The 16,564-nt window shown below is 49.1% G+C and overlaps 1 protein-coding gene across 11 annotated transcripts in view; it reads left to right on the forward strand.

Moving 5' to 3' along the window:
* The window catches only part of FAM219A (family with sequence similarity 219 member A), a 59,097-nt gene extending 42,577 nt beyond the window's left edge, over positions 1 to 16,520 (forward strand). For 2 of the 11 annotated variants that reach the window (XM_074017291.1, XM_074017292.1), the window contains exons 2-6: positions 8,407 to 8,739; positions 11,914 to 12,016; positions 12,257 to 12,337; positions 13,003 to 13,057; positions 13,583 to 16,520. In XM_074017291.1, the coding sequence (XP_073873392.1) occupies positions 11,961 to 12,016; positions 12,257 to 12,337; positions 13,003 to 13,057; positions 13,583 to 13,741 (351 nt within the window). In that variant the 5' untranslated portion in view covers positions 8,407 to 8,739; positions 11,914 to 11,960 and the 3' untranslated portion in view covers positions 13,742 to 16,520. The remainder of the gene's footprint in view (positions 1 to 8,406; positions 8,740 to 11,913; positions 12,017 to 12,256; positions 12,338 to 13,002; positions 13,058 to 13,582) is intronic. The other 9 variants (XM_005581489.4, XM_065531016.1, XM_005581490.4 and 6 more) reach the window with 5 other exon arrangements.
* Positions 16,521 to 16,564: the final 44 nt, after the last annotated feature.

The following is a 16,564-nucleotide window of genomic DNA, read 5'->3' on the forward strand; positions in this document are numbered from 1 at the left end:
CGTTAGAGAAAAACTTAGAAGATTTGGGAGATTTAAACTGATAAGAGAAGCCTCCCTGAGCCAGCCAGGATTCTCTGCCCTCTCTCCTAAATATAGGCTTCACAAACTTTCTCTCCAGATTTTCTGTTCTCCCTCTATTTGTAAGACCCACTAACACTTGGAGAGATCCTCTCCATTATGTTCCCCTGATTCTCCTCTAGATCTCCCACAAAGACCTTATCCCTATCAAAAGTCTTTGTCTTTCCCTGTAAGTGGGGTCCCTAAGGACCTTTTAATTTAATTTAATTTTACTTTAAGTTCTGGGACACATGTGCAGAATGTGCAGGTTTGTTACATAGGTATACATGTGCCATGGTGGCTTGCTGCACCTATCCCCTAAGGATCTTAATATGTCCCAAAAAGATCTAAGTCCTGGCCAATTGCCTGGCTTTGCAGGCAGTGCCTGGAGAAAACTTGGAGAAAGGGAGATGGGGAACAAAAACAGGAGCTGCCCAACAGTGGGATTCAGAAATGGCCAATGTGTTGAGGTATGACTTCAGGTCATACTGCAGAGTAAGAGCTGTCACTGGCCAGATGACTTATATGTTGAGGTGTTGAGTCAGAGAAGATGGGAATGCCTTAGGCTGAATGGACAGCCCTCTGCAGGGAAGTAGAGCCATCTAACTAATGCATAGATTGCTACTAACTATTCTTGGACCAGAGGCAAGATTTCTACCCAACGATGAGCATTTAGTGAAGTTAAGTTATATTAGCTGGATCTCCCTCTAAAATTTGATATCTAAACATGTTTATTTCTACACACTGCCATGAGATGTTTTGGAATGGAATAGCCCTGAACAGGAAGACCACAGCTCTAAGTAGTTTCTCAGCTGACCTCTGGATAAATTTGTGATAACACAGCTGGTCTTTGATGCTCTATTTTACTGTGCCTACTTGTCAGAGAGTGGGCTGAGCCACAGACCTTCCCTGACTTCCCATTTCTTAACAGCACCATCCTTCCTGGCCCTGATTTCTGTTTTCTGCTTTTCTGTCTATCCTGCCTCCTGCTATTATCCAGGGAAAATAAACAGGTACAGACATGACTTTATTCCAGAAGTAGCCTTCCAGAATTCTCCAACTCAGAACTGCCTCCCCCAATTAACCTTAAAACTAAAGGAAAATTATTCTGTGTTCTGTGAAGAATGGTTAGATAGTATTGGTATGAGCGCTTTGCTTCTTCATACCTCATTCTAAGTCCATTTCCATTTTCATATTCCTGAGAATTAGTACTTGGAGGTGAGAACAGAGGTCACTTTCTCTTCTTGGGAAGGCTGATATTGAATCATGTCTCTACCCTGGATTATGTTCAGTCCACAAGACAATGGCAAGATTGTTCAGCACCACGGAGAGCGCCTTTCATCCTCAGGACTGGATCGTGGGTGGGTGAAAGATGAGGATTGTAGCTGAGAGCCCAGGCAGTCTGATCTCCTTCCACTCTGGCCAGCCACCAAATAGTCCTTTTCCCCCAACCCCTTAGTGTTCACCTTTTTCCTTTTGCTAATGAGTTTTTTTAGGAAGGAGCTCCCCTTACTTTCTACCCCCTTTCTGCCTCCATGTTATCTGAATCTGCCACCTCCCTTCCTTTTTTCCTCTCCTCCTCACCTCACCTTCCTTACCTCCCTTCTGTTTTGTTAAGGAGACTCCCTCCTATGGTCCAAAGTTCTGGCTCCATCTGCTCATGATTCCTCAAAGACCATGCCCCCTCAAACATCTCCTTTTCTACACAGCTTCCTTCCCCTCAGTCTAGGACAGGTCTAGTTTTCCCTAGCTATAAAGAAATCCTAGAAATTGAAAGCTCCCTCTGGCTGCCACCCATTCTCATTCCTTCCCTTCTCAGTCTTGCTCCTTTAAAGAACAGCCTGTGCTCGCTCTGTCTGCTTCTTCATCTCCTGTTCTCTCCTAAATCCCCTGTCATCTGGGCTCTGTTTCTACTCTTCAGCTAAAATTGTGTTCACTGAGATTACCTATGACTTTTTTATTTCTACATTTTGTCTTTATCTTATGGACCCATCTGCTTATTTGACACTGTTGATTTCTTGCACCTTGAAACTCTACTTGAATGGTTCCTAGTTCTACTCTTACATTCCTCTCTGCTCCTACCCAGTCTCCTTCCTCCATTCATTACCTAAGGTTGGATATTTCCCAGAACTTCACCCTTGGTTTTTTTTCACTCTGCTCATTCTGAGAGAGCTTATTCTTTACTGTAACTTCCATCACCACCAACCCACACCTATTTTCTGAGCTCCCACACTTCAAATCCTACCAACTAGTGATATCATCATCCAAAAGACACCTCAAAATTCAACATGTTCCCAAATGAACTCATCTGATTTTTCCCTAGCAATGCAGTTGTGCCTTCTTCTGCATTTAATAACTTGTCTTAATAATTAGTACTCTAGGCCAGGCGCAGTGGCTCACGCCTGTAATCGCAGCACTTTGGGAGGCCGAGGCGGGCGGATCACGAGGTCAGGAAATCGAGACCATCCTGGCTAACATGGTGAAACCCCATCTCTACTGAAAATACGAAAAAAAAAAAAATTAGCCAGGCGTGGTGGCAGGCGCCTGTAGTCCCAGCTACTTGGGAGGCTGAGGCAGGAGAATGGCATGAACCCGGGAGGTGGAGCTTGCAGTGAGCAGAGATCATGCCAGGCTGCACTCCAGCCTGGGCGACTGAGTGAGACTCTGTCTCAAAAAAAAAAAAAAAAAATTAGTACTCTTCCCAATTAACTCCAGACAGAAAACTAGGAATGTCCAGACCCTTTGTTTTACATTTTATATCAGAAGCCTGCCAATTCTACTCTTTTTTGACATCTTCCTTTCTGTCCTTTTATCTTCTGCTGCTGCTTGGTTCAGGCCCCTGTTATCTCTTGCTAGCATTGTTGTGGGAGTTTCCTAATTATCCTTACCTCCAGTCTCACTCCCTTCCCACTCGTCTTGCACATGGCTGTCGGAGGGTCCTTTTCCATCTCGAATCTGAACATGTTACTCCCTTCTTAAGGCTTCATTGGCTCCCCATCGTCTTCTGAGTAAAGAAAAAAATCAAAGCCCACATTCCAGCATGATCTGAGTTCCCTCCTGACACCACCAACTTGATTTCCTGCAACTTTTCACCATACCTTCTAAGCTTCAACTATAGCAAAATGCCGACCATTCCTCGAATGTACTATGCTAGTTTTGTGCTTCTGAGACTTTTCACATGTTCCCTGAATGTCCTTACTCCTCGCTCTTAAACTAACTGGTGACCTAATGTTTTAAGATCTTTTCAAGTGTCTCCTTTGACCACCCTCCCTTTGTCCCATTCCCTCTACTTTTATATGGCTCTTGGTTATGTTTATTAATAATTATTGGGAGCTTCTTAAAGATGAACTGTTTTCTTTATTTTTTATTTTTATTTTTAAAGACAGGGTCTCAATATGTCAATATGTTGCCCAGACTGGACTTGAACTCCTGGGTTTAAATGATCCTCCTGCCTCAGCCTCATGTAGCCAGGACTACAGGTGCATGCCAGCATGCCCAGCTGTGACTCTTTTCTATTTGTATTTGTGAGCCCTACCATCATTAAATAAATGAAAGAATTGTATCATGCTGGAGTGAGGGAAGAGAGGAAACAGGGTGCCCTGTGGCCAGGCCTTTCATCACCCTAAGGAGGGCACACCTTTTCTACAGATACCTCCATATATAAGCCAGGTTCCAACCTATGTGGTGTCAGGGCTGCAGCTGCAGGCCAGCCGCTCCCAGGGCACACTGGCCATGATAGTGTATTCCTCACTGAACCTATAATAGCGATATCTTTATAGTTAACATGGATATAGTACTCAAGGTATACTATGCTAAGGACTATTCTAACTGCTTCATACATATTAACTCCTTTTATCCTCACAAGAACCCTTGACCTAGGTATTAGTGTTGGTCCCATTTACAGATGAGGAAGCTGAAACCCAGATCTTACAGCTACTAACTAGAGGAGCTGGAATTTGAACCTAGGCACTCTGGCTACAGAGTCTGTGCTTTTAACCATTACAATCTTCCTTTCAGTTTGTGTGGCAAGGAGAATGGGATTGTGTAGGTTGTCTTCCTTTAGTCAGAGCATCCCCTTAGCACTGAGAGTGAGGTCAGACCATCCAAGCCATATGTCTGTTGCCCAGTGGAGGAGTATAATTTGAATGTTGGGGAGGCAATCACGTGTCTACTGGGTACTGAGGAGAATCAGATAAGCTCATGGATCTGAATACATACATTAGGAACTACAAGATCCTCTACAAGTCTTCTTTTTTGCCACCCAGAGTCCTACCAGAGTAGCCCGTAAAGGTCTGCGGGTCATTCGGGAAAGCAGACTCTTCCATCTGCTTCTCCAGATCCTCCTTCTTAAGACTCCAGGTATTAGCCTTGAAGGTTCTACACTTTGGTTTTTTTCCTTTGTTTCCCTTTTTACCCACCCAATTTTATCCTGCTTATTTGGGATCTCTTGGGTCCCAGCCTACCATTGTATTGGCTGCACTACCCACAGCTCCAACAGCTAAAGCCAGCCAGCTAAAGACAGTTCACGAGTTGGTACAGCCCTGGGGCAGGGGGACAAAGGAAGAGGTTAATATGCAGACTGATGCTTGGGCCTGCAAAAATGGAGCAGCCTCCCAGAGGGCCTGTCTTTAGCTCCAAGCCCAAGTCATGTTCTCTTCCCTATGTCCCTCCCTGCATGCTTTGAAAGGTTATTGACTCCATCACTGACCTTGGGTAAGACACTTCTACTCTCGGCCCAGGTTTCCTCATTTTTAAAAAGAATGGGTGATAAGTTGGTATTTGTTGAAGCTGTTGATAGGTATCCATGATTTCACTATATTATTTTCTCTACTTGTTATAATTTCCATAATAAAACATTTTTAAAGATTTAAAATCAAAAGATTTTAACCTTTTAAAAAAAATAGAACCTTTTCTCCAACCAAAATGTTGCAACAGGCTGATATATAAATGAAATAAAGGTGAATCTACTCTTATTAAAGGGAAGCCAGACCCCCATTCTATAGCTTCCCCCTCACAATCACTCAGGGAACACAGTTTAATGAAAATCAGTGGACCAAACTATTATAATTCTAAGGATTCTTCTGATGCTTTTGCCTTCCTCTAGCTATATTGGCTTTGCACTAGCCATTAGCCTATATATCCTGTCCCAGAAACAGTGAGGCTGGGCTATTAATCATTTCTGTAGTCTTTGGAGAATTTATTTGAAGCATTGCAGAAACAGGGTTTGCTGTTAGAGATGCATTTCAATGTCTGTCTCTGCTGAGTGTTTATTAATAATCTTGTTAATCTCTAGTTCCCGGATCTAGCTCACGCCTTCAGATGTCCTTGGGGGGCACTTTAAATTCTCCCTGATTTCTTGGAGCCAGGCACTTCCTTCTGCCTGGAGTCTTTTCTGATACTTATATTCATGAATATTTTACATTTAATCTCCCTGATTACATTGCCATGAGACGGTTGTGGTACATTGGCTGCATTTCTAAGGGAAGACATAGAGGAAGCTCACAGTAAAGGCTTATGTTTGCAGGCACAGTGCCAGCGATCTTTGTGCTTGCCACGAAGGTGGCCTTCTGTCACGGATAGTGATCCAAGGAGTAGATGCTGAATGGTGGGCTTTGCATGGGACCTCTCAGCCTAGGGCTCTGCCACCTGGTCAGGCCCCTCCTGAGTTGTGGTCCAGAGGAGCTGGCAGTTTCACTCAGGATCAAATACCACCGGGAACTTCCCTGTAGGCTTCAAGGACCACATGTGAGTCCCTGTGACCAGAGTTGCTCAACAGCTTCCTAGCCCTGTCCTTCCTGTGCAATCTACCTCCCATGTTACCATTTACATCCAGTAGCTCCAGACTGAGAGAAGAAACTTTGATTAACTCATCTGCACTGACGAGTAAAAAGTTAGCCCCAAACGTCTAAGGGCTTGTGTTTTTAAAAATCAGCCCCAGGGAAAGGATGGTGAGGCCCAACACTCTCATGTGATAGATGGGGTGGAAGGTTAAGGAGGAGAAGCAGGATTGAAATGCCACAGATTTAGAAGTCTTCAGTATAAAAATGCCAATCAGAACTATAGGAGACATCAGGGCTCCCCAAGGAGCGAGAGGAGGGCCAAGGGCAGGACCCTACAGAGGAGGCAAAGGGTTGTGGGAGGACAGAGAAATGATAGAGAGGCAAGAGATGAGCCAAGGGAGGAAGCCTTTTCCAAATGGATGTGGTATATGTGACATGTGACGAATGCTACCAAAAAAGTGAAGGAATGTGACTTGGGACTTGGAAATGTGCCAGTGCTGCCCTGGTAGGGTCCTATCAGCATGTTTATGGGATTTGCCCTTTAAAAAGCCTTCCCTCTGGCTGCTTTGCAGTGAGCACTTTCTGTGGCCCACAGGAAATCCAGAGCCCAGCTGTTCCATCTCCACCTCCCCTGCAGGTAGCAGCTGAGAGGCTGTTTTGGCTGCAGAGAGCACATCAGGGCCAGTAGAGGTTTGCTTCTCCAAGGCTGTGCAGGACAGGTGTTGTCTATGAGTCTCTCAAGGAGGTTGCTGAGCCAGGGAGGATGAAGGACTTGCAGCATGGGAAGTTGCCCAAGATGCAGGCACTGCGGCACCCAGTCTTTCTGAGCAAAGACTTCTGCCCTTCTTCTACTCAGTCAAGGCTAAGGGCTAGAGATCAAAGCAGGGGAGGGAGGCACAGGTTTTGCCCTCAGGAACTTGCAAACCCTGCCCACCCAGAGTCTTGTGCTCTGGATGGCCTGAAGGAACACAGACAAGGCCAGGATTTCCCTCTCAAACCTGCTAGACTTTTCCCTTTCCCCTTAGTGACAAGCATGTTTTCATTCCCACTGCCTCATTTTAAAGGGAACAGAAGCCACCATAATGGTTATATATCTTTCCCTTGCTGGGTCACCAGCAGACACTCAGATCACTGGGCCTGACACCGTGGCAGCATTCTACATGCCCATCTGTCTACTCCCTGCATCCGCAGAGGCAGAACAGGCAGCAGCCTTGGATCCCCTCTGCACTCCTCACACCTTAGGCTTAGCACTCTACAGGCCCTGGTTAAAATGCAAAGACAACTGGGATGGCAGCACCCCCGTCAGTGGTTGGTCCTCAGAGTCTCAGGGAGAATGTGGATGACTTCAGCCACTTCCAACTGACTGAGGCAGGCTGGGCCAGGGCCCTGGATCTTGCAGCAGAGGAGGGTGTTTGGGAGGGGATGGCAAGGCTAGATAAGGACTCTTAGCTGGGCATGGTGGCTCATGCCTGTAATCCTAGCACTTTGGGAGGCTGAGGCAGGCAGATCATGAGGTCAGGAGTTCGAGACCAGCCTGGCCAATATGGTGAAACCCCATCTTTACTAAAAATACAAAAATTAGCTGGGCATGGTGGCATGCACCTGTAGTCCCAACTGCTCAGGAGGCTGAGGCAGGAGAATCGCTTGAAGCTGGGAGGCGGAGGTTATAGTGAGCCAAGGTTGCACCACTGCACTCCAGCCTGGGCGACACAGCAAGACTCCGTCTCAAAAAAAAAAAGACTCTGGACAGCACAGTTCCCAGCCCAATTAGAGATTAGTGAAGAGGGCAGTGAAGAGGATGTCAAAGGTTCCAGACACAGGACAATACACAGAATTTGTGCTTTCCTATCTTCCTGGCCATCTGTAGAATCAAGTGTTTTGCCCTCTGGGCAGCAAAAGACTAACTGGCCACCTGCTGGTTTGTCATTATTTGTCTTCTCATCTACCATATCTAGCCAACTTTTCAGGTTCTCCCAGGAGACACTCTTTAGGCGTCATTTGTGAACTGGAGAAGTCCTCATTAGAACTATTTTTTGTCCAGTGGCGGTAGCCTTGAAGGCTGGTGTGGCTTGGCCAGTCAGTTCTCTGGATCCTGTGAAGGGACCTGTCCAGCACTGGGAAACAGAGGGAGATGACCCATCTCAGACAGCACCTACTCTCCCCTTAACCCAGACTTAAACTCACAAGAACCTAGGAAGACCTTGCCAAGCAAGTACATAGGAAAGGCCTGAAGGGAAGGGCTACTAGTATGGGAATTAGGAGAAGGAAGTCCTGTGAGTTTAAAGAAATCGTGATGGGCTTTCTGGAGGAGGCTAGACCACACAGGACTTTGAGGACAGACACCAAGTTGGGTGTACATGGAACCCAGATCCTTGGTTCTACTACCTAGCCCAGTGTTTTTGTCCCACAGTAGATGGGTCTGCCCCTCTCTCCCTGAATGCCCTGCCTGCTGTGAGTGGTGAATGCTCACAGAAGCCCAGAGGGCAGGTAGGAAGGCTAGTTTCAGGGCTGAGAGCAGCCCCCTGTCTTCACTCCTTAACAACTCTGTCTTACTGCTTTCTTCCCACAGGACCCAACCGCCGCCTCCATCTCAGACGGAGACTGTGACGCCCGGGAGGGTGAGTCAGTAGCCATGAATTACAAACCATCCCCGCTCCAAGTGAAGCTGGGTGAGTGTGTCTGGGGGGTGAGGGAGATGTGGGGAGTAGGCAAGATGCTCTGGGCTGGGTCTACAATGAGGTGCCACAAATAAACCAGCTCAGCCTAGATGATTCCAAGACTCAAGCCTTCAAGTCATTGGCACTGCCAGGCACCTTGTCTCCTGCAGGCAAAGAGGGCAATTACAGTTCTCTGCAGGAGCCTGAAACTCTAAGAGGCATCTCTGAAGCCAAGGACATTCCAGGTATTCTGGGGGATAGCTGCAGGGTTTTCATGGAACCCTAGAGAGAGGACTTGGAAGTCCCATCAAACACTGGATCAGGCTGAGAGGAAGCTGCCTTAGAAGTGGGGTGTTACTTGTTATGTCTAAGGGATAGAAAGGAATGAGAGTTCCAACCCTAGAAGCCGAGCGCTTCTCCCAATTACAACCTCAGCCCATCTAGAGATCTCTGGGCCCAGTTGGCACCTATTTGGGGGATTTTTCCCTTAGTTTCTTAGAAAACCCAAATATCTCCCTTTCTTTCCGGGTCACATTTCCCTTGTGGCTTTGTCTCATGTCCGCTCCAAAGTCAGTTTACTGTGCAGCCTGATCCTGTGAAGTCCCCTCGCTCCTGGCCACTGTCCACAGCTCCTGCCACCATTGCCCTCCCTTCACCCCATGTGCTGCCCCTCTCCCTTCAGGGACCAAAGTTTCACTGTCTCACGGCTGCTGTATATAACACACTTTTATGAAAACTTTGGTTTCTTGAAGAGAAATTACAAAACAGGACATACAGGAAAGAGTTTACAATTAAATATAGGTCATTATTATCCTTCCAAGCTCCTCTGCCATCCAGGCCACCATCCTGTCCATCCTCCTCCTCTGGCTCCAGCTGCCCAACAATTACTGATGCCTCCTTAGTTCTAAGGGTCCTTTCCCTACAACTTTCTCCCTCCTTTCCACAGAGGCCTGTACTTTTATTATTCAACTGCTATTTTTTTTTTTTTTCTTACCTTGCTTGCTTCTCTCCTTCCAGACCACATCCAGGGAGCCCCTCGAGCTGTGTTTTCTAAACGAGAATAGTTCTCTCCTTGGAATTTGTTTCTATTCCTAGGACATCAGATTAAAACTGCAGCCAATTTTATTCACTGGGAGGACGGGGTTGGTCTTTTTTTTTTTTTCTTTTTTCTTTTTTTTTTTTTCTTTTTTCTTTTTTTTTTTTTTGAGACAGAGTCTCTCTCTGTTGTCCAGGCTGGACTGCAGAGGCGTGATCCTGGCTCACTGCAACCTCTGCTTCCCCGATTCAAGTGATTCTCCTACCTCAGCCTCCCAAGTAGCTTGGATTATAGGCGCACACCACCACGCCCAGCTAATTTTTATATGTTTAGTAAAGATACGCTTTCGGCCGGGCGCGGTGGCTCAAGCCTGTAATCCCAGCACTTTGGGAGGCCGAGACGGGCGGATCACGAGGTCAGGAGATCGAGACCATCCTGGCGAACACGGTGAAACCCCGTCTCTACTAAAAAATAAAAAAAAAACTAGCCGGGCGAGGCGGCGGGCGCCTGTAGTCCTAGCTACTCGGGAGGCTGAGGCAGGAGAATGGCGTAAACCCGGGCGGCGGAGCTTGCAGTGAGCTGAGATCCGGCCACTGCACTCTAGCCCGGGCGACAGAGCCAGACTCCGTCTCAAAAAAAAAAAAAAAAAAAAAAAAAAAAAAATACGCTTTCACCATATTGTCCAGGCTGGTCTGGAACTCCTGGCTTCAAGTGATCCGCCCACCTCGGCCTCTCAAAGTGCTGAGATTACAGGCATGAGCCACTATGCCCAGCCTATTATTGTTTAATGTAACAATACAAGTATTTTAACAAGCATAACTTCTTTACTCTCCCCCATCACATTCTCCTCCTAAGAGGTAACCATTCCAAGCCTTTTTAGTTTTTGTAGTTTTACTTTGTATTTTAATATAAGTGGTGTCATATTGTGCACATTTTCTGAAACTTGGCCTTCCTTCTCCCACCACCTAAATCTTGGAGCTCCTTCTAATGTCAGCATATAATGACTTCATTCTTTTAAATGGTTGTATAGTAGTCTGTAGTTTGGTTTTGCTAGTTTATTGTTTGCTTTTTTACCACTATTTCAGACAATTTCATCATGTTTTAAAATCACATCTTTTTTCCTCCCCATTACATTACCATGAAAGCTCCTCATGAAAATTCACAGCATTGTCCCAGTTGCACCAAGTTCCGCCAGAAACTTTAAGGCAAATTGCAGCCCCTAGAGGCCTAGAGTGGTAATGGCAGCTGCCACCTGCTGGAAAGAAGCTGGGAAAAAACTGGAATCAGATGAGCAGTGGCAAAGAAAGAGGGTCAAAGAGTAGGAGACAGAGATTCAGAGACATGAGGTCAGGGGAAGTTTCAAAGTGAGTCACGGTAGCTGTAAAGGTCCTCCCCATCCTTACCCTCTGGAGCATTTGGTTATTTTATGAGTCATTTTCCCTAGTGTCCCTCTCTACCTAACAGTTCCTTTTCCTAGATCTGGGCTTTAATTGAGATGAGTAGGGAAGGGAGATGGGACTCCTCCAAGACCCAGGCAGCTACTTCTGGGAACAGTTGTCTCATACCAGGCAGTGGAGTGGGTCACCTGATGGCCAGCTCCATGAACCTGGTAGGTTTTGGAACCTTGGAGAACTCAGACCTTGGCAAAGGAGTCAGGAGCACCACTCAGGCAGCGTAGCCAAATGGGCTCCCCCAGCCTCCTGCCCCTTACCTTGCAGCCCCATCCTGCCCCTCCCACATCACAATCTTCAGTGGCTTCTTCTTCCTTCTGTGTTAATCCCAAACTCCTCTGTCTGGCATTCAAGTCCTTCATGTTCTGAGTTTGTAACCAGAGAGAGTCTTCAGCCCCTTAGCACAGGACCTGACATATAATTAGTGATGTGGATATTTGTTGAATGAGTAAATGAATTTTACTTCTCTAACCTGACCTCTCTCTTCACCCCTCTATCCAGAGCCACACTTATGCTCACTTTTAAATGCATTTTTGCATGCACTGTCCCTCCTTCCTAGAATGCCCACCTCTCTCCAAGTCATGGTGTCACCTAAAGGAAGCCCTCTCTGACTGTGCCAGCCTTCTGTGATTGTCTCTCCCCCTCCAGCCTTTCCCTGGCAGCAAGTACACACTAACTACCCTAACATGGGAGTTGTAGTTCCTGGAAAACAGGGGACAGCCTCCTCTTTTTGCCCCCTACTGTCTGCCTCAGGTTGTGCAGGGCCAGGTACTAGCTCCACAAAGCAGCAGGGGCCTGGAGTTGGGATCCCTGCCTCAGTCCTTCTAAGAGCAAGTGGTTTCACAGTGGAGGCCCAGCCCAGGCTGCCCTGAGTAGTAAGGCAGGGTGGCCTCAGGGGCAGGACACAGCTTCCTTCCCATGTTCTCCTGCAGAGAAGCAGCGGGAACTGGCCCGGAAGGGCTCCCTGAAGAATGGCAGCATGGGTAGCCCTGTCAACCAGCAACCCAAGAAGAACAATGTCATGGCCCGAACAAGGTAGAGGCCCTCCCTATCCAACCTGGACCCTGCCAGCCAGGATCTATTTCTGCTGGTCCTGAGCCTCCCTCTTTTCCCCTGCTCCTCAGGCCCATCTCCTCTCTGAGAGGAGACAGCCTTAACAGGATCCAAAGTGGGGAGGGAGGGAAGGAAGGAAGTGGTGGGGCGGGACCTAACCCAGTCCCTTGCCAGGTTTCTATGCTCCACTTGCCACTCTAACTCCCAAAATTCTTCACCCAGGCTGGTTGTCCCCAATAAAGGCTACTCCTCGCTTGACCAGAGCCCCGATGAGAAGCCACTGGTAGCCCTTGACACGGACAGGTGTGTATAGGGGTTTGGGGGCAGCTGGGCAGCCCAAAGGAACCTGTGTAGCACAAGTGGGCTATACAAGCCATACCTGCTCTAATGTCAGAATTGGGGTATTCTTCAGCCAGAATCTCTCCAAGGGTGAATTCTCCAGGGATGGGAATTTTTTTACACCAGGGACTAGGGGTTGAAGAGAGGTGGCAGAGAGAGGAAAGGGGGGCCTGCGCTGTCTGCTGTCATCCTGGGACAACTGATCCAACGGTTGTCCCTAACTGGCCTGTGATGTTGTCTCTGGACAGCAGAATATGATGCTTAATGCCCCATCCCCTCAGGGAGGAGCCCTACTCCCTGGAAAACACCTGGCTACACTTGGACTTTGAGAACACCCTACAAGTCAGGGTGATTTGAGTCTAGAAAAACAAAAGATGAGAAGGAAGGGGGTGAAAGGAGTAACTGCTATATTTAGAAGGAGGTTAAGGATAGCAATTGATTTTAAGGGTGGGGCTAGGGAACTTGTCTTTAAATTCCTGCATTTGCACAGCAAGCACAGTTTGTATTGAGATTTTGCTATTTGGAACTATGAGGGAGGTGTGGGATGCTGACTAATGGGAGGTGGGATTGTGGAGAGTTTTCTATTTAATTTCTTGGTATCACTTTCCCTCTCTTTCCTCCATGGCCAGCGATGATGACTTTGATATGTCTAGATACTCCTCCTCCGGCTACTCCTCTGCTGAGGTGAGCCCCTACCCCTTCTCACCCTAGACACCACTGGGCAGGATCATCGCCATCAGGGGGAGGGCTGGGGCCAACGCCCAAGTACAATGAAAAAGAGGGCTGGGCAGGGCTGGGCGGTGCCCTGCACAGGGTGGGCCTGGGATAGGATGGAAAAGAAGTGGTTACTGGCCTCAAGTGCAGGGAGCCTAGGGTTAGGAGTGGGGCTTTAGATTGCAGCAGGCCATTTAAATATAACAGGTGTAAAATACAGGTGATATCCTCTAGTAGCCGGCCTGAGATAGGGACAGGACCAGAGGTGTGAAGTTGACCTTAGAATGGGGAGGGATGACTAGAAAGAGAGGCCAGAGGTGGAGGAGGGCGCCTAGGCAGGAGCGGGGCCTGGGGGTATGGACAGATGCGGGACAGAGCGGGGCTGATATCCAAGGCACCGGCTGGACCAGGGCACAGACGGCCTGGAGTGGCTGCAGAGCCGTGGGTGGTGCCTCCCTGCCGCTCGGGCCTGACCTCCCTCCCCTTTGCCTACAGCAGATCAACCAAGATTTGAACATCCAGCTGCTGAAGGATGGCTATCGGTTAGATGAGATCCCCGACGACGAGGACCTAGACCTCATCCCCCCCAAGTCCGTGAACCCCACCTGCATGTGCTGCCAGGCCACGTCCTCCACCGCCTGCCACATTCAGTAGCGGGTGGGGCTGCTGCGGCCGCCAGGGCGGGGCCGCCAAGGGCTGGGTATGACGGGCAGAGGCCAACCCCTCCCCAGCTCGTCTGCCTGCCCCCCGGCCCCACGCCCCTACAGCCGCCAACCTTGTATAACAGTCATTGCTTCCTCCTATGGTAGGACGTGTACCTCTGTGTGTTCATGGAGCTGGAGAAACCAAAACCGGGTCTCTCTCCACCCGGGAGCTGAGGAGGGGTGGGGGCCGTTTGTTCAGTTACCTGGGGGAACCTCACCCAGCACCCTGCCCCACTTCCCAGGGCTGCAGTCCGGTGGCCAAGAGAGAAGACTGGACGGGAGGGAGGTCAACATTAATGAGTGGGGGGATCACAAAGCCAGGGGCTTGGCCCCACCCCAGCGAAGCCATGAACCCCCCAGCCCCGGCCTCAGCCTAACCAGGAAAGGGGCTCAGAGGGAGAAAGGCCCAGGGCAGTGGGGATGGGTCTCAGCACCTCGGAGCCCCTTTCACATGCCCCCTACCGGCCCATGTTTCTATTTGCATTTCCCCCTCCTCAGATGGGAAGCCTGGCAAAGCTGCCCAACCGGGTAGTGCCCCTCACCCATCTGATCACTGCCTTCTTCCTCCTCTTGCCCCATTCACCTGCTTCCTTGCTCCCTGGGAGTGGGGCAGGGTAAGGTGGGCCTTAGAGACAGGCTGAGGTTTGGGTGGTGTGATCTGTCCTCATTGGCCCCTCACCAATGCATCTATCTCTCTGCCACCAGCCCACCCCACTCCCACCCTCACCTATCCTTCTGCTCATTGGTCTCAATCCCAGGCTGGAAGCAGGGAGTAAGGCTGGCCTCCAATGGCCCATTCCCCTCGTCCCAGCCCAAGACCCGGGAGGCTGCTTCCCAGTAAGAATCCAGGAGCAAGCTTTGGAGAATCCAGTGGGCTGAGTGGCTCTATGGATGTGGTTGTTTGGATGTGGTAGGGAGTGCTTAGCAGAATGTGTGTATATCTCTGAGGCTGTCAGGGGGTGGGTGTGTGTGTGTCTCTGTTGGACCTCTCTCCTCAGTCTATTCCTGTCATAGATGTGGGTGTCCCTGGTGGGCAAGTGCCTGTGTGGTCTGTTTACAGTGCAGAAGGCGGCTCAGCAGTGCAATGGGCTGACAGCCTTAGACCAGGAGTCAGAAGCCTGGGTTTTGGTTGTAGCTCTGGCCCCTCCCTGTGATCTTCAACAAGCCACTTGCTTTCTCTGGTCTTCAGTTTCCTCAACTAGAAAATGAACAGCAGCTGAAATTATGTTTAAGATCCTTTTATACCTGAAAGAGTTTCTTCATAGGAATTTCTGTGGTAGGGAGGGGGTGATCTCTGTGTGTCTCAGTACACCTAAAGGTTGGGGTGGGGCTGAGTTGTGTGTCTCTATAGAAAGGGGAAGGGGCAGTTCCTATCAGGACTGTGTATGTCTGAGCACACGTGGCTCTGTTTGGGATTACGTGTTTTCTGTGAATGTGTATGTGTGTTGGGGGGTATCTATTGTGTGTGGCTGTATAGGGTGTCTGTAGGTCAAGATGTGTATACAGCTGCTTCTGCTATTGCTGGTTTAGGGGAGGGTTCCGGAAAGCTGAGGCTGAAAATCAAGAGGGAAGAGGTAAGGAAAGCCCTCCTCTGGAGCTGGGCAGTGTAGACCTGACACCATGTGAAGAAAAATGAAAGCACAGATAGCCTAAAACTGCACAGGCCTGTGCCCACATACCTTATAGCACAGGCCCAGGTGGATCATCTCATGCTAACACCCCACATGTGCTGCAGGATCCACTCCCATGGATCCACTCACATGCTGCAGGCATGCAGTAGATTCACCCACAGCCCACTCTCTGGGCACCAATCCTGGGAGATGGCAGCTGGAATGGGGAGCAATGAGAGGAGGGAGTGAGGCTGTTGGCTTAGGAAGGGTGGCACCTCTCCCTGCATCATACCCAGGAAGTGCCAACTCCAAAATATTGGGGTGCAGCTTACCACCCCCCCACTCCTCCAACCCATCCCTACCTCCTCTAGTGCCAGGGACCCAAGTTAGATGATGAGAAAATGCCAAACAAAGGGAGGCAAGGACAGAGAAGGTACCTGCAGGACCCACAAGGCTCATACTGGCCCCCATCTGAGCCCACCTCTCCCACCCAGATCAACATCCCCCCAGCCCCTGTGCCCCCATCATCTGGAACCCAGAACCAGGCCTCCCACTACCACCACCACCACCCCGGGGCTCCTTGATTCACCTTTCTAGAACATGGGTACCTCCTCTTTTTGGGGGCTCATTTAGACTGCTGCCTTTGCTGCTGACTTGCTGTGTGACTCGGGCCCATTGTTCAATCCCTGTGGCCCTTAGACACCAGGGAAAATCTCCCTCCCACAGGACATACTAGTTCCCTGGCAGGCAAGGGCTTCCAACTGAGGCAGTGTATGTGTGGCAGAGAGAGGCAGGAAGCCGGCAGTGGCAGCTTCTGTGTCTAGGGAGGGGCATGGCTCCCTCCTTCCCTGTCTGGGAGGTTAGAGGGAAGAATCTAGGCCTTAGCTTGCCCTCCTGCCGCCCTTCCCCTTGTAGATACTGCCTTAACACTCCCTCCTCTCTCAGCCGTGGCTGCCACCCAGCCAGGTTTCTCCGTGCTCACTAATTTATTTCCAGGAAGGTGTGTGGAAGACATGAGCCGTGTATAATATTTTTTTTAACATTTTCATTGCAGTATTGACCATCATCCTTGGTTGTGTATCGTGTAACATAAATAATGATATTAAAAGCATCAAACAAGCCAGCCTCAGGTCCCTCCCTGGGGTGTGGGCAAGGGGCAGATG

This window comes from Macaca fascicularis, chromosome 15 (assembly GCF_037993035.2).
Source record: "Macaca fascicularis isolate 582-1 chromosome 15, T2T-MFA8v1.1".
NCBI lineage: Eukaryota > Metazoa > Chordata > Mammalia > Primates > Cercopithecidae > Macaca > Macaca fascicularis.